The 21,057-nt window shown below is 55.0% G+C and overlaps 1 protein-coding gene across 5 annotated transcripts in view; it reads left to right on the top strand.

Moving 5' to 3' along the window:
- The window catches only part of ABR (ABR activator of RhoGEF and GTPase), a 198,464-nt gene that overhangs the window by 159,139 nt on the left and 18,268 nt on the right, over positions 1–21,057 (top strand). Inside the window, exon 1 of one of the 5 annotated variants that reach the window (XM_066263102.1) lies at positions 13,068–13,513. The exons of the other annotated variants lie outside the window; for them this stretch is intronic. Coding sequence (XP_066119199.1) covers positions 13,352–13,513 — 162 coding nt within the window. The 5' untranslated portion in view covers positions 13,068–13,351. Of the gene's footprint in view, positions 1–13,067; positions 13,514–21,057 lie in introns of those variants that run through there. 5 annotated transcript variants of the gene reach the window in all.

The raw sequence follows: 21,057 nt of genomic DNA, 5'->3' as shown, positions 1-21,057 counted from the left end.
CGAGAAACGTGATCAGCCGCCGTGTGCCCAGGCCGTCGGTGGCTGTGAGATAGAAGAGTTAAGAGTGTCCAGCACAGCCAACTCAGTGTGTCCCGTGGGCCCTGACCTCTCCAGGACCCAGATTCCAGGGCTCGATGGCATCCTTCCCACCTGGATTTCCAGCCTTATTGCTTCCTCCTTCTCACTTCTATCAGCTGCACAAGCCCCAGGGAAACACACCATAAATCATTACCTCTTGGAGACAGGAGCAGATGGAGGCAGTGGGGGCAGGGGAGGAAGCCAGGTTATGTTTGGCAAAGCAGAAAGCACAGTCTGGTAAGGAAAATGTTTCTGTGTTTAAGCTTCGAGGAATGTTAAATGCCTGGGAGTTGATATTAAAAGAAACACAAACCTTCCTGCTGCCAGCTGACCTGGGCCTGTGAGCGACCGGTTCAGAGCCCGCATCCTCTGGAGGGCTTTGAAGTCTCCCAGCCCTAACTCCCCAAGGTGCAGCCTGGTGCAGCCCTTGGCCTTCAGCCATGGAGCTGGCTTACTGGCCTTCCTGGGAATTGGGGAGGGGGAGGGGGTCCTCGCCAGGGATGTGCCCTGCCTCGTGAAGTCCCGAACACCCTGTGACTGCCTTTGGAGACACCAAGGATGACCAGGCTGCCGGGAGAGCCGGCAACAAGCCATCCCATTCCCATGTGGCCAGGCCCCACAGAGCCCTAGGACGGTCTGTTCCCACAGCTTGCTTCTACCTCCCTTCCTGCCACGTGTCCAAGGAATGGAATCTGGCCCTCGGTTCTACTCCCGCCTAGCGGGCGCCAAGGATGGAGCTAAAGGTGGCCTGGCACTGGGGCCGGAGCCCTTCGGGGGTGTTCAGGTGGCCCGAAGAAAAGGCAGAGGAATAAAGTCCACCTCTGTAGCTCCTCCCCCACTCTTTCTAAGCCCCTTCTGGCTCAGCCACTCCAGAAAACAGCGAGGGACCTCATTTCCTAAGCTGCAGGCATTTGCTCCAACATGAGTCTCCTTTTCTAAGTTTGCTTAATACGCCAGTGGGGGCAGGGAATCCGGAGCAGCAGGCAGGCGGTGGGGTGGGGGTGGGGGGCAGCATTTAGTGACAGACAGATGGCAATGCTAATTACCAACATATGTGTCCAGCTCTTGTGCTCTCAGAGGCTCATTCCCAACATTGGTTTCGTGACCCTTACAACAGCTCTGCAAGGAAAAGACCAATCCTGTCCTCCCCGTTTCACAGACGAGACACTGAGGCCTGGGTGCCTCTGCTGGCAGTGCACAGGGAAGGCCAGGCTCTCTCCTGTGTCCCTGTGACTCAGGTCTTCATCAGGGAATCTCCCAGCCTGGGCCTAGAGGAGGAGGAGGCAGGGTGCTATTCCACCCCAGTGTCCCGCCTATGGCATCGGCGTAAGGTGAAGCTCACCTTTCCTCTGTCTTGAGTCCTCTTACCTCCTCCTGTCTGATGCCTGGAAGGAAGCGTGCATGAGAAAGAGCCGGGGGACGGCAGTTACTGTGCACCCGCAGTGCACCCAGCATGGCTGGCTGCTCCAAGGGGCATACGGGCCTGGCCTCAGGGAATCCACTGCCAGGCTGGAAAACAAGCGTTTAAGTATCAATATATTTCAGGCCACTAGAGAACAAGGTAAGGTGGCGGTAATGATGATGATGACTCGGCAGATTATGAGCCCAGCACTGGGCTGATGCTCACAGCATTATCTTGGGGGAACTTCAGAGTACCCTGTGGGGTAGCAAAGTTATTACAGTTTTAAAGATGAGAAAGCTGAGGCATAAAGGGTTGAGTAACCTGTCCCAGACCAGGCAGCCAGCAGGCAGGGCAGCCAGGACGGGAAGCAGGCTGGGGCCAGACCCGTGCCTCGCCCTCTCTGGGTGCTCTGCTGTCTCCCACTGTTCCTCCTCAGTGAGATGGAGACTTGTGGCACAGGAATTCAAAGAAGGAAGGAGCCTCGTGGGCTGGAGCTAGGGAGGCTTCCAGGAAGAGGTGGAACAGGAAGGATCTGAGAGCACTAGGTTTTTTAAATTCCAAAAGCAATATATTCAGTATATATATATATTAGAGACAAAATTGCAAATAATAGTAAATTGACTTGAAACATAATCACCAACCATCACTACTCCCACTCCTCTGAAACAGCCATTCTATTTTGTGCCTTTTCCCTTCCTCGGGTATAGAAAATTTTATATAGTTTTAATCACAGTGTGTATTTTTTTTTCTGTTTTCATGTATTATCATAGACCCCCTTTTTTCTAGGGCTGTATTTAGTCTTTATAATTACCTTTTGTGTTCCATTGTCAAAAGTAATTCATATACTTTATAAAAGTCATTTTCCATAATGACCAGCATGTGAATTGCTGTTTTGAGGCTCTTTTGTTATTATAGCAAGGTGGCAGGCTCTGGATCAGCAAAAGGGAGTGGGTGGGCATTCCTGGGGGGGGGGCACATGGCCCAGAGCAGGGAGGCAGGAATGCACAGGGAGTGAGCGACCCAGGAAATGAAGGAGCCGGCCTGCTCGGAGCAGCAGAGGTTGTGAGCAAAAAAATAAGAGGAAGAGTGAGGGAATGGAAGGAGGAAGAGGATCCATCAGTAGGGTTTGTGGCCAGAAGGAACCCTCAAGGGCATTTGATCCCATCTTGTTTGGGGAGAAGAAAACAGACCAGAAAGAAGAGGGTGTGGCATGGCCAGTCACACAGCTCATTAGTAGTGGTTGTGCAAGGGCTCCAAATTCAGGGACCTAGTCCCAGGTTGGTCATGCTTGACCGGCTGCTGGGAAAGTGAGCGAAGATCCTCACAGATGGGGCAGGGACAGGCTTGGATGTTAGTCTGTGACCCTCAGCGGTTTGTTCTTTGTCATTGCAAATTTTAGATACCCCCAGCTTGGTGCATTTTTCCTCCCTTTCCCCCCCAGACCTAAGGCACTGTACCTGGATTCTCTGTCCAGGCCACCCCCACTGCCCACCTCCTCCTTGCTGCCCCACCCCTGCCTGGCCTTGGAACAGCCCAGCCAGGAGGCCCCTCCCCCTTTCTTCTCTTGCCTCCCTGACCCTGGGGGACTCCTGTGTGTTTATCCCAGTCTATTTCCAACCACTGCTCTCCAGGCTCCAGATGTCCTGTCCCCCGCTGGGACCGACCCACTGGCTGATTAGCATATTCCCAGGGTCTCACCCTCGCCTTTGTTGGCTGGCTGGGCCAGAGGGGAGAGCTCTCCCTGAGGACCCCACAGTTCAGTTCCTGCCACCTACTCCAGACTAGAATGGGGCCCAAAACCTAAGAGCTATCTAAGCCTAAGAGCCTTTCTGGGCCCCTGCTTCCCCATTCCCCAGCTCAGCCACAAACCTGGGGACAGCCCCCACCCTCGGCTCCATCCACTCCCACCCCCACCTCCACCTCCGGCAGAGCGGGAGACAGCTTCACTTTCCTGAGCGCCCTCCAGGGGCAGCTGGGAGTGCTCCAGACCCTGGGCTGGGAGGGAAGAGGGTGCCCGGCCAACAAGGGAGTTCCCAGTTCTGGGATGGTAGCACCCCTCACCTCCAACCACAGAGTGCAGGCCTGATGGGAGACCTCCATCCTCTTCCCTTCCTAAGCTTGGAGTCTGTGTTGGAAGGGGAAGCAGAGGTAATTTATTTGACATTTTGACTTGGCCTCTTGGGAGTTAGGAGGAGTCAGAGCTATTAGAAGTGAAACTTGGGCCACTGGGAGTGTTCACAGAGCCCAGGTTGGAAATCTGAATATCTAGACCCTCTTACTTTTTTGGGGTTTTTTTTCTACTATAGTAAAATATGCATAACATTTAATTTTCTTCATCTGTTAAGTGGGGACTGTTGTTCCCACTCTGCCTTCATTACCAGCTTGTGGGGCTCAGAGGGTGGAAGGAACTGGTCAGAGCTGTGATGGGCACATCTGTGTGTCACTCGTCCATTCCTCCTTTTCTGCTTACTGTGCACATGGTGGCTGGCACTGTGCTGTAGGTATGAAGCGTGATCGGGCCTCCCTGGGCAGTAAAGAAAACAAAAGAGAATTCTGATCATTTGTCCAGTGTCGAAGCGGCTTTTTGAGGCCAGACAGATCTGGGGTTGAGAGTCCAGCTTTCTCCATTCAGTAGTTGGGAGAATAGGATAAGTTACCCTACCTCAGTTTCCTCACCTATAAAATGGGCTCGGAGTGCTGAATGTGAAAGTCCAGGAAGCCCTTGGCACACGGCCTGCACAGATAGTACTCACAGCAATGAGGGTCGGGTACACCGCCTTCTGACCTCCTGCAGGGATTCTGAGTGTAGCCTGTCAAGCAGCCCCCCACTCCTGACGGCTCTTCCTTGCAAGTGACCCCTGTGTTTGGGCCTCTTGCTGGCTGAGGTCACATCTGTTTTCTTAAGCAGATAGAGTCAAACACACCTTTGATGAACCCACATCAGAGCGGGCAGGGAGGTCAAGGTTAGGTCCTCATTGCCTGCCAGCCCAAGGTCTCCCTGCCTTGACCCCGGGTTGAACGCTCTGTGTCCCCTTGGAGCAGCTCTCAGCCTGGCATAATGCAGTCAGTCCCAGAGCACAGGGTGTGGGGAGCTGGAGACAAGGGGCCATTGTCAGCTGGGAGCTGCTTCTGGTTTCAATTACTCTGCAGAGTGAGGAAATTCAGAGGAGCATGGGGCAGGAGCCTGCTAGAGCAGGAGGCTTCCCACTCCAGGTCCCTGCCTCTGGCCCCTGAGGGGTCTGTTGTCCCATTTGCGGGTCAGGCATGCCAGCTTTATTGCCCTAGGAGCCTCGGTTCCAGGGAATTGGCCAGCTTGACCTAGATAGAGTCCCTTTCGGTCCGGGCCACCACTGGCACCACGAGGTGCTTGGTTCCCTCCCTGGATGGAATGACAGACAAGCATTAATGTGGATCCGTGATGCCTTCTCCTATGTGTCCTTCAGGCCACACTGGCCACAGCTGGGCCCCTGGCCCTTGGGAGTGGCTTGATTTTGACTAGGATGGAGTAGAGGGGCAGCTATGAGAAAGCCTTGGCCTGTGGGGCTGGCCAGAGAGCTTTTTTTTTTTTTTTTTTAATTTTTTTTTTATTATTCATTTTAGAGAAGAGAGGGAGAGACAGAGAGAGAGAAGGGCGGGGGGGGGAGCTGGAAGCATCAACTCCCATATGTGCCTTGACCAAGCAAGCCCAGGGTTTTGGACCGGCGACCTCAGCATTTCCAGGTCGACGCTTTATCCACTGCACCACCACAGGTCAGGCCGAGAGCTTTTCCTCTAACCCCCAGCCTAGCCCCTTGTGGCCCCAGACAGGTCCCTGCCCCGGACACTGAAGTGGCCATTTTTGCTGAGGCTCTCCAGCCTCTTTCCTGGAAGATTGACCCTTGCCCTCCCCTAGCCTGGGCCAGATGTGCACAGCCAGGCGAAGCGTCTGCCTCTAGCTTTAGTGTTTTGTATCCCTGCTGCTCTCAGAGCAGACCCACATGGCTGCCATCATCACCACTGTGCCAGCCCAGAGGCCCATGGGGGAAGGGCAAGGTTGGTCACCAGGACTATTTCCCTCCCTGTCTCAGACACTACCTCCTCCCAGGGTCCCTGGTGACTAGAGCTATTGTCCTGCCCTGGCACTGCCCACCTCAGCTGTTTCAGACTATTTGTTTTCCAGTGCCCCACCTGCTGTCACTCTTCAAGGCAGGTCTGGATGCCTCCCTTATACTTGGATGCAGGCAGCAGGATCTGGGAAAGCCAGGGGCAGGGTCCCTCAAGAGAGCCCCGCTACATTCCCAAACTGGTACAACCTCTCCTCGCGCCTGCTCAGCGGTCTCCTCTCCCAGGTGTTCTTGATTTGGGGAGCCTGGAGCTGCCCAGTGAGCTCTAGCGACAGGAAGCATTGGGAGAAGCAGATGGAGGCTCAGGGCTCCTTGTCTCCCTCCTGCCCCATTTGGGAATGCCACCGTGGCAGGCAGGCTTGGTGCCCGCCACCTGCTCACCTCTGAGGGTTGAGTGACAGGCAGAGGACCTTGGGAATGATTCATCCAGGCCCTGAGAACATGCAGCCTCTCAGCAAACCCTAAGAGGGGTGCTGTCCTTTCAGCTCTGGGAGTTGGGGCTCCTCAGTTCGGCAGCGGATCCAGGTTGGATCCCAGGTCCACCGCTTAATAGCGTGGTGACCTGAGGTGAGCTGTTCAAGTGCTTCCTCGAGCCTGTGTATTAAATGAGTCCACACAGGTGACAATGCCTGGCATACAGCACGCTGTCAATCTGGCTAAGCTCCCTGCGAAAGGCAGCTGCACCTTCATCCTCCTAGAAATGACAAAAACCTGGTCTGTAAGGATGTCCCACATGTGACTTTTTTTTTTTTTAACTGTTGAGAAAAGGACTTAGTGGAAGGATTGTCAGGGACCTCCCTGAGTGAGGGCTAAGGCTGGACGTGAGTGCCAGTGGGGCAGCTTAGCTGGGCTCTGCCAGCTCCTCACTGTGGGGCTGCGGAGCTGGCCACGGCCCCGCACTGCTGGCCCAGCTTGTGCTGTAGCACTGAGGGGCGCGGGCCGTGGCGACACTTGGTGAGGGTCTGACATCCCATGGGCTGGGACACATGCAACCTGATCATACCCTTGGAGGGAAGAGCCAAACTGCTCTGGCTTTGAGGCCAAGGTGACCCAGAAAACACCAGCCTGGCTGACTTGATAAGTGTTATCGTTATAAGGCCACCGAGGGCAACTCTCACCAGCAAGGCTGAGGCCCAGAGTTTTCCCAAAGCAGAGAGGGCAGCAGAGAGAAGACATGAGTCTCACCCAGGACTCGGACTGAAAGTTTCTTTTAAAAAGCCCCTAAGCTTCCCCATCTCCTCACCTAATCCTCCCCACCCCCCAAAGGAGAGCAAAGGTCAAGAGAAACAGCAGTTCTCAGGAGAACTGTCCATCAGAAACGGTCAGAGCCCACCCCCTTGAAAGGAGGATCAAGGGCTTCCGATTCTGCCTGCAGAGCTTGGGGGTTATTGGACCCGGAGCACCCACAGGGTGGAGGAGAGGTGGCCAGAGGAGGTGTGAGCAGATAGGGTTCCATATCCCCACTTCAGCCAGCGGCTTCTGCTTTTATCTGATTGGGAGACAGGGAGACACTGGCATAGGATTTCACTTGGAAAGAAAGATGGGGTGTGTCCTTTGCTTTAAAAAAAAATTGATGACTATGTGTCTGGTGTAAGCTCCTGTTTTGACAGGTGTGGAAACTGAGCCCAGAGAGAAAAGTGGCGGCCGAGCCCACAGTGACCAGGCAGGACTTGTGCCCAGGTGCCCTGGCTGCCAGGAGCTTTCTTCTGTTCACTTACAGCTTACAGTTGAATGGAAAACAGTTACTTAATAATAAAGAGAAAAGAGCACAGAGGCTCAGTGGACCCTGATCATCCAAATCCTCCTGCCTGAGCCTGTGTCTTTCAGCACACGGCCTATAGAGGCCCCAGGTGCTCTGTCCACTGGCTGTGCTGGGAGACTCCGGCCACACCAAGTCCTCCCTGTGAGGAGCAGTAGGCTAGCAGCCCGAGGGGTCTGGACATTGGTTTGGCCATGGGTTGTGTACATGAGATGTGTGGGGAAGGGGTGAATGGACATGTGGTGGGTGTGCCCTGCCCACTCTGTCCCTGGGTGGGTTTGTTTTAGATAAGTAGGCTGTTCCCAAAGGCTCAAGTGGATTTTCCATTCTTTTCCATGACCAGTATACCGTGAGAATCACTAGGGGTTGCTAGGGACACACCATCAAGACAGTTCTGCAGTGTAGGCGCTCTGGGGCTATTTCAGTCTCTTCAGGTCAGAGCCTCCAAGCACCCTCAACACCAGCTGGGGGTGGGGCAAGCAGAGCGGAGGCCACTTGGGGACAGGGTGTGCTCTGCATTGTGTCAGGAATCGGCGCAGGTCTTTGGGGAGATGGAAGGATTGCAGCACACCTTGACAGGCTAGGTCTGGACTGGGGAGGAACTACTATCACTTTTCATCTTAGCTGCCTCCTGTCCTAATACCATGCGTACCTTAAACCTTGAGTCCACCCTGGAACCTTCTCCACACCCCACCCTGGGCATCTAGCTAAAGCCATCAGTAGCCACTTATCTACAGAGTTGAGATTTCAGACTTTAGAGAACTATATCCCCATACACAGCTGTTTAGCAGGGAGGGCCCAGACCCTGGGGAGTTATGGCCTGGGCTGCCTGAGAGAGCCGGTCGCTGACAGTTACCTCCTTGGAGGGGTGGATCCGTGGTGGGGTGGCCAGAGCTCGTTTTGGCTGAGTTAGACCGGAAGCTGTTCAAGGTCCTCTCTACCTGGCAATGGTGGGAATCTATTCAGTGATGGACAAATGAATGAACAGATGAGTAAAAATGTAGCCTGTCTTTGGGCAGGAACCACTGTGGGCCCGCTTTCTGCCACACTCACAGCCTCAGACCCCACTTTGCTCACCACGGCCACCCTGCCTCCCAGCCCTGCTCCCTCGGGGCCTGCTCCATGCTGGTCTCAGGGACTGAGAAGAAACATCCTTGGCAGACCCCCACCACGTGCCTCCCAGCCCTTCTCCCTCAGGGCCTGCTCCATGCTGGTCTCAGGGACTGAGAAGAAACATCCTTGGCAGACCCCCACCACGTGCCTCCCAGCCCTGCTCCCTTGGGGCCTGCTCCCTCAGGGCCTGCTCCATGCTGGTCTCAGGGACTGAGAGGAAACATCCTTGGCCGACCCCCACCACGGGCCTCCCAGCCCTGCTCCCTCAGGGCCTGCTCCATGCTGGTCTCAGGGACTGAGAGGAAACATCCTTGGCCGACCCCCACCACGGGCCTCCCAGCCCTCATCCGCAGCACAGTCCCAGGCCCCTTGGCTCCCAGCTCCAGCACCCGGGCTCTCAGGGTAGCCTGTTGGGGTCCTCCCTTCCCCCCCGTACTCCAAACTGTCCTCATTGGGGTGCCTGTAGCCTTGGCCTAGCGGGCTGCTCAGAAACCCCTTGTCCCGGCTCAGTGTCATTTGACTGAGGACAGGGACAGAGAATCGGGGTTCTAGTCTGGACCTGAAAAGAGATGAAAGTCGTTCCAGCGGGGAAAAGAGGTCACTCCAGGGAAGTGGCAGCAACACCCCAAAGTTCTGAGAAAGAGCCTTTCTTCTGTGTTCACAGGCTACAGGATTTGCCTGGAAACTGTCACCAAGGCAGCACCGGTGGCAATCTCTCCCTCTCCCGCCCACACATCTCAGGCTGTGCATATTCCCTGTTGACCTTTTTTTCTTCCACGATGCCTCTGCTGATCACTTTAGCCTGATTTTACCTCGGTCACAACTGTGCCAGGCGGCTGGTTCTGGCCACCCCAGGTATACACCGCTCCCTGGGTATAACCCAGGATCCTGCCCTGCATCTCCTTAGGTACAGCCCCTCTCATTCTTCTGGCAGAGAGCCTGGGGAGAACATGGGAGAGGACTGGACAGTCTACTAGGAATGTTTTTAATTCCAAAGGCAGTGACATCTGTTTGTGTGGGCCTTACCGCCCAGGCTCTGTTTATCCAGTCAGGGGCCCCGTGCATGTCCTCAGAGGTGGGTCCTGCCATTGTGGCTGGACGGAAGGGGTGGACGGAGCGGGAGGGGACGTGGTCACTTCCTGGGTGGCGAGGACAGCCTGAGCCAAGCCCATTTGGCAAAGATGGTAGGCTAAAGGGACCAGAACTCAGGTGGCTGCTTTTGAGGAATTTGCTGGGAACATTTGTATTATACAACCCCCCCTGTAGCCTCTGCTTTTAGACCATTGACTCCAGGGAGGACTGAGTCAGGCTTGGGGAAGAGAAGGTGAATTTGTGCTGTCATCAGAGAAAGCCCCCAGCCCCCAGGGAGAAAGAGAAAGATGAGCAGCTCAAGGGAACAGCCTCCCAACAGCTACCCATCTGCTCAGGCGCTTATGTCACCATGGAGACTAGTTGGCCATCTTTCATCCAATCAGAACTGACTTTACCCAGACAAGTGTTGAGCCTGGGTTCCTAAGACAGAAAAGCGTAGAGCTTTGGGAACAGGATCTATTCTGTCCTCCTTCTCCCACACACCTGCAGATGGGGGGCAGGCACACCTTGTACAGCAGTCCCCCAAACTGCATCCTGGGAAATATGACCCAGTTAGAGGGAAGAGGCCTTAGAAGGCCAGCAAGGGGCCAGCTCTGAAGTTAACCAGCCAATGGTACCAAGCACTGGCCACGTGTCTGCAGCAGGTGAATGTGGTCAGTAATTATAACGGCACCTCACCAGCCAGTTATACAACCAGTAGTTTCATGATGCAAAGTCAAGCTGGGTGGCCTTTTTCCACAGCTATTTGGGCCATGCCAACCCCTCCTCCAGGAAGCCTTCCCCAATTCCCCCTGGCTAGAAAGTTTCTCTCTTGTCTCTAGACTTTCATGGCACTTTATCTGTGCTGTTCTTACAGCATTAGACTGGGTTTCTTGAGGGCAAAGACAGTGCTCTGTCCATCTAAGTATGACTCAGGGTAGGTGCACAATTCATAGGTACCAAGTGGATGAGCGCCTTTCCGCCTCCTGTTGAGAAGTGTTTGTGCCCATGTCTCCTCTCCTCTCTTGGGCTGTCAACTTTGTCAAGTGCAGGCTTTGGATCCATGTCTGTGGTTCCTGAGCCCCTGCCCCAGGGTGAGGCTCACAGGCAGGCCCTCAGTCAAGGCCTCTTGAATGGAGTGACCAGGATGATGAAGTGAGGACTGTGGGAAGGAGTGCCACCTTTCTGGAGGGAGTGGGCTTTGTGGTGGCTGGGGTGGAGAAACTGCCTGGCCCCTCAGGGGACTAGGGAAATGCTATGTTCAGGGGTAGCACACAGGTGGCCTGGGAGAGGCATGTAAGGGACGGTTCAGGAAGGGTGGCTCAGGCCTCAGCTGGGCAGGGGAGCGGAGGTGTGTCGCTGCCTCTGTGTGGGTCTTTCCCCCTCACCCTGGGGGTGCTGCAAAGGCTGTGTGGCTCAGCCCGTTTAGCTGCAGTGGCTTTAGGCAACTCTAGTTGAGTTATGAGGAGGCTCTGTATATCCTTGGCAGCCCCACCTGTCTACACTGTGCAGAAGGGGGTATGCTGTGTGGAGCCCTTGAGGAGATGGGCCTGGCCTGGGCACCAGGCAGGGACACCCGAAGTCCAGCAGGGCCCCAGGGCCCCACCCCCACCAGCCAAGCAGAAGGCATTGCAGGACCAGATCCTGCCACACCAGGTATCACAAGGATGAGGGCATAAACTTTGCAGTCAGCAGGACCTCTGTTCATGGCCCCACCTGGCTTTGAGCACGTTGCTCAACTTCTCATCATTTTCCTCAAGTGGGAAATGGGAATGCTAGTACTTAATAAGGTTGGAGGAGCAAATCCATATGTAGGTTTAGTGTGATGTCCATTGCATAGTAAACCCTCAGTTGCCTGACAGGTGGTGGCACAGTGGATAGAGCGTTGACCTGGGATGCTGAGGTGCCAGGTTCAAAACCCCAAGGTCGCTGGCTTGAGCAAGGGTCACTGGCTCAGCTGGAGCCCACCCAGCAAGGCACAGACCAGAAGCAATCAGTGAACAACTAAAGTGGCGCAACTACGAATTGATGTTTCTTATCTCTCTCCCTTCCTGTCTCTCTCTCTCTCAAAGAAAAAAAAACCCAAGCTAAAGAAAAAGAAAAAACTCAGTAAAGGGTAGGTCTTATTATCATCAGGTCGTGGCTATCTGTGGGGAAGCTACCCCTGTCTCAGAAAGCAGCACTGAGGGCTCTGATGTCAAACCCCAAGACCTGTATGCGGGTTGAGACCCAGCAGTATTACAGAGGCCAAGGGCTGGTTTTGTGCCCTAACTCACCGGCCCTGCGGTCAGCCAAGAAATGTCCTGGCTCAGCTTTTTCCTGAACCCAAAGAACCAGCCACACTTTAGTGAGTCCCAGCATTGTGAGCATAACCTCGGGTCAGAACTCTTACCTCCCTGAACCCCAGTCTTATCAATTCTAAACTTGGGATGATAGCACCACATCATAGAAGTTGTGAGACTTAAATGTAATTAGATACTTGAAAGCCCTTTGCATGGGACCATGGTTGACCCTATGAAAATGTTGGTTTCCTTTCTACCCTGTTCCTCGCTGTGCATGGTGTGACATCCTGGACGCCTCTGGGTTTGTATACCCTAATCATTTGGGGTTCAGGCCTTTTTCTTTTTTCCAAAACTTGTATTGGAAGTTTTTTCAATGCTCTAATCTGTATTGTCATCTTGCAAAACAATTCTCTTCTCATTCTTTGTTTAAAACATTCACCAACTTGATGGTCAAAGGCAAGTTTGAACATCTCTAGCTCCCAAGGCACCCAGCACAGACAAAGTAGCTGATTGCCCCTTTGCCAGTGGGCATCCTCTGCACCTGGGAACGTACGCCTTTTTTGGGCTTTTCTAGCAAGGTACACAGGGCCATGCTTTAACGTGGCCATGTGAGGAGCTCCTCTTGCTGGGCACCAGTAACCAATGTCATCTTTGGCTTTTGCTTGTATCCCAGAAGAGGGCCCATAGTAACTGATTCCTTCTGGGGCCCCTAAAGCCTAGGTGGCTGCCCTGCTAGGAGGGATCTTCCTTGTTCTTTATATTCTCTGTGGAGGTATGATTGCTGGTACATGCTTGTCTGGCCCTGTCACCAAGTTGGTGAGGAGCAAGGCGCCTTGAGGCAGGAGCTGGGGGTAAGGATGCAGAAGTCCAGAACAATGTGGATCCTTTTCCAGGACAAGGACAGCTGTTGATGGCCAGACACCTCCTGCCCCTGAGCCCTGGTCCCTGGTCACTTCTTCTGGCTTCCCCCAAGCGTCCCTCACCCCTGGCTTCAGGGAGCAGTCTGGTGGTGAAGGGGTTAACCAAGGATCTAGAGGGGGAAAGGACTGGATTGTGTTTAGCCGCTTGTCAAACTTTATTTAGTGGGGGCTGGAGGGAGAAAGGCAGAGTCGGTGAGGAGGAGCCCCAGCCTGCCAGGAGTTAAAACCCAGAGGTTGGGTTTTTTGGAGGGGCAGCCTCCAGTGCCTATGAGTCACTTCCTTCGGTGGAGGCGGGGACCTCCCCCTGCGCTGCCGCGGCCGTCAGTGGGTCTGTGGGTCCGTGGCGCCTGCACTTGGGCTGCGGGACCAAGAAGCAAGGAGACAGCCCGGGTGCGGAGTTCTTCCAGCGGCAGTCCCAGTCCCGGGGAGGAGGGACGCAGAGGGGAGGAGAAAGCGGAGGCTCGCACGATGCGCTTCCCAGACCGACTCCAATAACTGTGCTCGCCCGCGGGAGCTTTGCGCTCCATACGCTCCCTCTCTACCGCTGTCTCCAGCCGAGGTCTGGTGCCCCTGCCGCTGCCGCGTCCGCCAGAGCTGTCGGGGCCACCCGGCTGGCTGCCGGCATGACCGACATCCTGCCTCAGCCTGACTGTAGCCTGAAGGCAGTGTGCGAGCCGCTGGAGCGCTGCTGCCTGGAGCAACTGGAGGAGCCGGGGAACAAGCGGCCCCCCAACACGGGAGCCCGGCTCTGGGGCCGTGTGCGAAGCAAGCTGCTCCGCCAAAAGGTGCTGGTGGGGGCCTGGAGGGGGTGAACTAGAGGCACTGAGAGGGGGCCAGAGGCTGCTGGGGCTGCTCTGCCCCCTCTTTATGGAGCTCCATTCCCGCTCTGGCCTGATTGGGGAGCCCTGGGACAGAACTGGGGTCTGCATTTAGATCTGCTCTACTGTGGTCTTAATTTGATGATTAATGTTGGTTGCTACCCCCACCGCTGACCCTGGCTGCTTTCTCTACATCTGTCCCTGTCTCAAGAAGAGAGGGGTCGTCTCCTGTGGCAGAGGATTGCCTGGCCCCTGTCTGAGTCTGTCCAGGCAGGGATATGAACAGACTGGGCAAGGGGCTCCCGGGCATCAGTGCTCCCCCCGCCCCGTGCTATTCAGCTAGGACCCCACCCCCTATAGCCAGGGGGCATTGCTGGCTGCCCCTTTGCTGAGGGGCACCAATGGTGGCACCTCAGCCCCCTCAGCCATGTGAGGTTTCTTTGTTTGGGATTGTGGCATCATTCCCCACCAGGGAGGAAGGGGAGTGTGGTGGGGAGGCAGAGGGGCTGCTGAGTCTGGGGTCTGCAGGCTGCCTCTTCAGGAACCACTCAGCAGACTGCTGGTCCAAGGCCAGCTAGGCACTGGGCAACTCAGTCAGTGGGCCAGGGGTTTCCTGACCCAATGGGCAGCTCAGATCAAGCTGTGCCAGGGAAGACTGCCCATCCTGCTTGTAACCCCAGACCTGGGTGGGGACTAAAATCTGAGATAGAAGCTGACTGTCCTGCAGCTGGGCAGGCTGCCTCCAAGCTGGCGTTAGGCCCTGGCATCGGGCATCCAACGAGGAACAAGACCCAGTGCCTAGCATACAGCAAGTGCTTGATGACTGTGGACCTAATTAACTGTCTGAGCAAAGTATCACAGGCCACCTGTCCTGGTGGCTAGAGCCGTGCCCTCCCAGGTAGTGATAAGGGAGGCTTTGGGTAGTCTGTGTGGCCGGGGGGCTTTGCAAGCTCTCATATCGTTCAGAAGGGGCCCTTTGCGCAAGTTCTCACTGTCAGCCAACATAGAGACTCCTGGCACCTGCCAAGAGGAAGTGATCTTGGGCCTGTTGGCTCCTGGTGTAGTTTTATCCTCTGCCAGTGGGGCACACTTGACCTCCCAGAGGTGACATCAGTCCTGGAAAGTGCTGGGCAGGGCAGCAATTTGAGCTGTCTTACATTGGCCACTGTGTCACCTTCAGCTTCTCTGGGGACCAGCTAGCAGAGCCCGGCTGGCCTCAGCTGCTACCAGAGCCCCTGTGTGCTGAGGCAGCTTCTGTGCCCGGCAGCATGGAGCCATTTCCCCCTGCACCCTCTCTCCCCAAACCCTGCTGAGGCCAGCAGACACCAGCGCAAAGCTCCTTGTCCAATCCCAAACCTCAAGGTTGGCAAGAAACGGACCCAGCAGGTCTGGCCCAGTGCCAGCCAAACAGAGCCCTTCTGATTTACCTGCACCTTTGGGAAGGTGCCTAGCAGGTAGGAGACAACTTTTAAACCCTAAAATCCCAGATCTTTCTAGACTTTATTTTTTTCTTTCCGTGTGTATTTGTGACTGACAAAGCCAAGAAGCCACTTCAGGAATTCTTCAGTGGGCTTTGCCTCTGGGGGTATCTAATGGCTCTGTGTCTCCTAGTGCTCTCTGGGCAAGAGTGACGGGCCAGCCGGCGCTGGGCTGCTGGGCTGCTGAGCTGCTGAGCTGATTGGCGTCAGTGCAACGGCAGGGTGGCTCTGGCCCTGGAATGCTCTGTGTGGCGGGCGATTCTGTCTCCTAGCCCCTGCTGTGTGACAGAGTATGTGGATGTCATGGTCACAGGGTCTGCAACATGGGTGACAGAGGGCCATTCATTCACCCTGCTGGGCCTGCCTTGCTGTGCCCGGGCTGGTGAGTGAGCAGGCTTTCTTGTGGAGCCAGGCCCACTGCCCACTTCCCTTCTTTCGCCAGCTGCGTTAACCTATTTTTTTGCAGTGTGGCAGGCTCCCTGCCAAGAAAGGGGGCTTAGATCAGGTAGCATCTTAGGTAGGGTGGAGGAAGGGGGCCAAGTACCGCCCAGCCTGGCAGGAGGGGTTGCCTCATTAACTTTGCCCTAAGGATTTGATACTGTGGATGCCTGAGACACCTGTGGTCCTTCTGCTCCCATCTAACTAAAGATTCATTAAAGGCTGGAGGAGTGTGTGTGTGTGACTCATCTGGGGACACTGTGCTGGCGCTGAAGAATTGGTCTGAGCGGAACAGTTCCAGTATGAACCTGTAGGGCCTCTGGCCCAGGGAGTCTGCCGTTGCTAGAAGAGGGGAAGCAGGGACCACTCACAGGCTCTCCTTGGGGTCCCAGGAGGCTGTGTTTGGCGTTATTCTTATCCCTGAGAAGTGTTGTGAGGCTGAAGCCTCATTCCTGCCTCTTTCTTGGCACTTGGTGTGTTGTGCAAGCGTTTAGCAGAGACACGTGGCGTTTGGGTTTGTGGGTTCTGCCAGTCCTCTTGGCGCTTTAACCTCACATTTCTACTTTCCTTTTTCTTTCTTTTTTTATTTTTTAATTTGCTCCAAATCACACTCAAGGAGACCAGGCTCAGTGTCCTTTCTTCCGTCCTGCCTACTTTTAGATCCTTGGGTTGCACTTTGGAGGGAGAGACGGGCTAAAAGAGGAACCCCAGACGTCACCCCCTGAAGTGTCCAAAGGTTTTAATGGGGTCGCTTGTGGGAGCCATAGAGGCCTCGGAGGGCCGCAGTGAGGCTGGGTCAGAAGTGTGGCCTGGGGGCTAGGGTGGGGGGAATCTAGACCCCACTGTCGCCCTGTAGCCAGGGCAGGGTGTGCCCTCTGAAGCCAGGCCAGGTACCAGCTGGAGTGGGGAGGCAAGCCGAACTGGCAGCGTCCAGGGGAGTGGGGGAGTTGAGGTTGGTTCCTGCTGATCTTGTCTTTGCTTTGAGGAGTTACCATGTGGGTCTGTGAATTCTCTGCCTCCAAGGAGCTGCTTCTCTCCAGAAGCTGGAGGCCAGCAAGGTAAATTGAGGGTTTGCTGCTGACCCCTAGTTAGTTTTCCTCTCTGTGATGGGGTTTGCTTCTAGGGAGGGTCAGAGATGTTACCCGAGGAAATACAGGAGGAGGAGCCACCTTTGGGCCACTTGTCTGGGAAACGTTAGGGCTCAAAAGGGTCCCTTTCTTTGCCTTCTTGATTGCCACCACAGGACAGCTCCCAGCACCTCCCAGAGTCTGATTTAAACAGACAGTTCTTCCTAACCGGTCATGCTAGTTATGCAAACCATGCCCAAGGCTCCTTCAGCCATGCACTGGTATTGAGGGTACAGGGTGCTACAGTATAGGGTATAGATATATCTTGAGCTCTTTTACTTTATTTCCTGATCTGGCTCTGGGCATCAAGAAAGATTTTGAAACCTTATATACCATTCATCTGTCCTGCCCTGGCTGCCTGCTGCTCTGCCCTGGCCCCTACCCCCTGCTCCACTCCTCTCCACCTTGTTTGATCAAGGAAAGGGATCTGTGTCCCATGTCTTCACCATGCACATGTCCACCCACACCTCTGCAGCGGTCCCTTAGCAGTAGGAGAGGGACTGTGGTGCCTCCCCTGGGGCCTCTGTGTGGGCCGGGATTGTGGCCAGGCCAGCCAGAGGGTTGGAGGGGAGGGGAGTAACCGCCTTACATCCCTGCAGTCACTGTGCTCTCACAACACTTCTCACTCCCTAGAGAGAGCACCGTATTCCTGGGGTCACACGAATGGCCTCCAGACCACTGTGCTCCCACTCCTCCGCTCAGCGGGCTCCCTAGAGAGAGCACCTTACTCCTGGGGTCACGTGAATGACCTCCAGACCACTGTGCTCCCACTCCTCCGCTCAGCGGGCTCCCTAGAGAGAGCACCTTACTCTTGGGGTCACGTGAATGACCTCCAGACCACTGTGCTCCCACTTCTCCGCTCAGCGGGCTCCCTAGAGAGAGCACCTTACTCTTGGGGTCACGTGAATGGCCTCCAGACCACTGTGCTCCCACTTCTCCGCTCAGCGGGCTCCCTAGAGGCCTGTGTGATTGCAGAGAGCAGGAGTCCTTGACTCAGACTCTGATGAAGGTTATGGAGTCCCCACCCAGACACAGAGCCACCTAGACACAAAGACACACAAATTGTGTGATATTTCGGAGAGGGTCACAGACCCCAAGGTGGGGAACCCCTTGCTTACTCTAAGTGGACTTGGCAAGGTGCTGTTTCTTCGCACCTGGGGAGGTTAGAAAGGCACTGGTCCTCCCCGGCATGTCTGTGGTCCACAGGTGGCTTGGCCAGTTGGCTGTGCTGGGCTTGGTGCCCCAGCTCTTGGATGGCCCTGGGCCAGGGGAGCTGGACCTGGTGACCCGGGCGGTCCCTGAGAGGCCAGAGCTGCCCGCGCCCAGTGCTACAGGAGGAGCCAGAGGCAGTGCGGCCGCGGGAGGGCAGACGTTTTGGAAAGAGCCCAGAAACTTCTACAGTTTGAGGGAGTTGCCTGGCACTGGTAAGCCCTCTAGAAAGGCCTGGCCCTCTGCTGAGTGGCCCTGCCGGCTGCCCACAGTGTCAGGAGCTGATCAGCTGGTGCCATATGGGCTTCTTTTCCCTGTCAGATCATGCTGAGTGCAGGGAGAGGTGTCTGTGTTCCGACAGCTCCCAGCACCCTGAAGGAACACATATCCCCCACCCCTGAACCACCCTGCCCAGGCCCCAGGACAAAGCCAGTCAGTCCTGGGTCTGGGTTCCGGTGCCCTGGGGAGGTGGGAAGCAGCTGTGGGAGCTCCCCGGCAGATGCCTGAAGGCAAGGCCTCCTCCTGGGAGAACTCTCACCCCTCAGGCTTGTGTGATATAAGAAGCCGGAGAAGGAAGGGCACCAGGCTGGTGGGGGTTGGGAGGCCTCATTTTTCTACTCTGGAGTCTACTGTTCTAACCTGATGTGTGACCCTGGGCAAATCTCTTCACTGCTCTGGGTCTCTGGCATCAGTATAATGAAGGAGCTGTGCAGGATGATCTCCTAGATTCAATTCACATGATGATTTTGGCTATGTCTCAAGATTCCTATTCCTAAGACTTAAAACTCAACACACTGGGAAAGTCTGGGCGGGAGAGGTCACAGGGCTGCTCTTGGGCCAAGGCCAGCCACTCACTGACTTGGGAGAAGAGAGGCAAGCAGGAATGTAGGCCTTCCCTACCCATGTCCTGAAGGAGCCCCGGTGGGAAGGCGTCGTGTTCTCTGTTCCCCACATCACAGTTAGTTAGTTCACTTAGTCCCTGAGTATGGATGGGGCACCTGTAGTGTGCTGGCCGCTCCACAGGTGGCCTGGATGGAGAGGCCTTGCTCTCAGGGGACTTTCTGCCTATAGAGGAAGTCAGGCAATAAATAAGATTATTTCAGGTGGTGCAAGTGCTGTGAAGAAAATTAATGGATTAGAGCAGTGGTAGTCAACCTGCTCCCTACCACCCACTAGTGGGCGTTCCAGCTTTCATGGTGGGTGGTAGTGGAGCAACCAAAGTATAAATAAAAGGATAGATTTAACTATAGTAAGTTGTTTTATAAAGATTTATTCTGCCAAACTTAGCGAAATCCAACATAAAGTACTTGGTAAGTAATTATTATTATATGCTTTAACTTGCTGTAACTTTGCTTTATACATTTTATACAGTAAAGTTACTTCCCTACTTTATAAATCACCATTACTGTGGAACTGGTGGGTGGTTAGAAAATTTTACTACTAACAGAGATACATAAGTGGGCGGTAGTTATAAAAAGGTTGACTACCCCTGGATTAGAGAGTAATGGGGAGGGAGAGGCCTTGCTTAGAGAGATACTTTAGAACTAAGATTTAAATGACAAGGATTCTCGAAGGATCCAGGGACAGTGCATTCCTAGCAGAGTAACTGGCAAGGCACAAACCCTGCCACCAGGGTGGCCATGGTGTGTTCAGAGGTGGACAGAGGCTGCTTGGAGAGTGTGGCTTACCTCGGATGGAGTTCGCAGTGGCCACGTTGTGTAGGGCCTCGCAGGCCACAATGAAGGGTTTGGTTTTTAATCTACGTAAGTGCAATGGGAAGCCCATAGAGTTTGAGCCCAGTTTTAGTGATGCTGACATGCTTTGAACACAGGCTGAGTACTAGGCATCATTCTTAGCCATGCTGCCTATGAGGTGCTATTATTATTAGCCACTTGTTTTACATATGGGGAAACTGAAGCTCAGAAAGTGATAGAGATGAGGTCATTTGAGTGGCTTAGTACAGGACCCAGTGCTCAAACCCCGGCAGCCCAAATCTTAGCCATCATGCCATCCAGCCAAGGAGGAGGCCAAAAGCCGACCAGGGGCCTGTGGCTGTTTCTCAGTTGTCCAGTTGTCTGGGTGGTCGTGGAGCCAGCCTGCTGGGGTCGGAGCTGTGTGCCCTGCTGGGGTGCTTCTGGATGCGGGGTTCCTGCCCAGCAGCCTTGTTGTGTGTGGCACCCAGCCAACATCTGTACATAGAAATGGGCAGTTACTTTTGATGGTCTCTAGTGAGCATGAGGCTCGGGGCATGCAGGGCTTGGGGAACAGCCACTGGGAGGCCCTTCAGCGGACACAGGTGGTAGCATCGCTGGTGGCTCTCGTTCTTACTGACAGGCTCTGGGCCCAGACAGCCTTCCTGGCTGGGAGAGGGAGGATGAAGTCAGCTTCAGAGAAGGGCTTTCATCATTTTTACCAAACTACTCCAAGTTCAGAGGGAGGCCACGGAGCCTACGGTGGTCCAGAAGGCCCTTGCCTTGGCCTGGCTGTGGTAGCTAGTATGAGACTTCCCAGTCAGCACCTCAGCCTCTCGCCTCAGACTTTGACCTCTAAAGTAGCTCCTTCCAGTTGGAGACAGGGCTGCGGAGGGCTGCCTCTGAGCTGTTTTGACCCTGACCAGTTCCTTTTCCCGTGTGGCCCGTCCTTGTTACCCCAGTGCTCCCAACATGTCCCTGAGCCGGGGTGGGGCAGCTTCCTGGCCGCTAGTCGGAGGCCTGGTTCTGGGGCGAAGTCTCCAGGCTGTGTGCAGCAGGGAAGGCAGTGGGGGGACCAGCTCTAAAAAGACAGGGCCCCAGTGCTCAAGGAGAATTGCGCCCAGCCTTGCGGTCTCCCACAGCAGCCCAGGTTTGAGTTCTGTCTGCCACTATGCCCAGCCCAAGGTCTAGAAGTGTGGCAGGCACAGGGCAGTCCAAACCGCTGGAATGCAAAGTGCTGGGGAAGGCAGGTCACCGTGGGTGCTGTGAGGCCAACCTGGCTGCAATAAAAGCCTCATTCAGAGTTGCTAAACCCTTTCCATATGTGGGCCTCTGGGAACTTTAAAGTTCTGTGGAGGGGATTGAGGGGAGGCAAGCTGAGACAAAGTGGCCTCACCCCAGTGCCTTGCACGAGCCTGTCATGTGGCTAGCCTAGGAGTGGGTGCTGGACCCTGCAGGGTGAGGGCTGGAGGGCAGAGCTTGCTTGGCCTTGGGGGGAAAGCAGGTCTCTGGGAAGATGGGTGAGTTTACTGAACCTGACCCGGGTCTCCCTGACCCTGCTGCTGAGC

Source organism: Saccopteryx bilineata, chromosome 2, assembly GCF_036850765.1.
Source record: "Saccopteryx bilineata isolate mSacBil1 chromosome 2, mSacBil1_pri_phased_curated, whole genome shotgun sequence".
Classification (NCBI taxonomy): Eukaryota; Metazoa; Chordata; class Mammalia; order Chiroptera; family Emballonuridae; genus Saccopteryx; species Saccopteryx bilineata.
The sequence above is the reverse complement of the archived record's forward strand: the minus strand, read 5'-3'. Positions and strand labels throughout refer to the sequence as shown.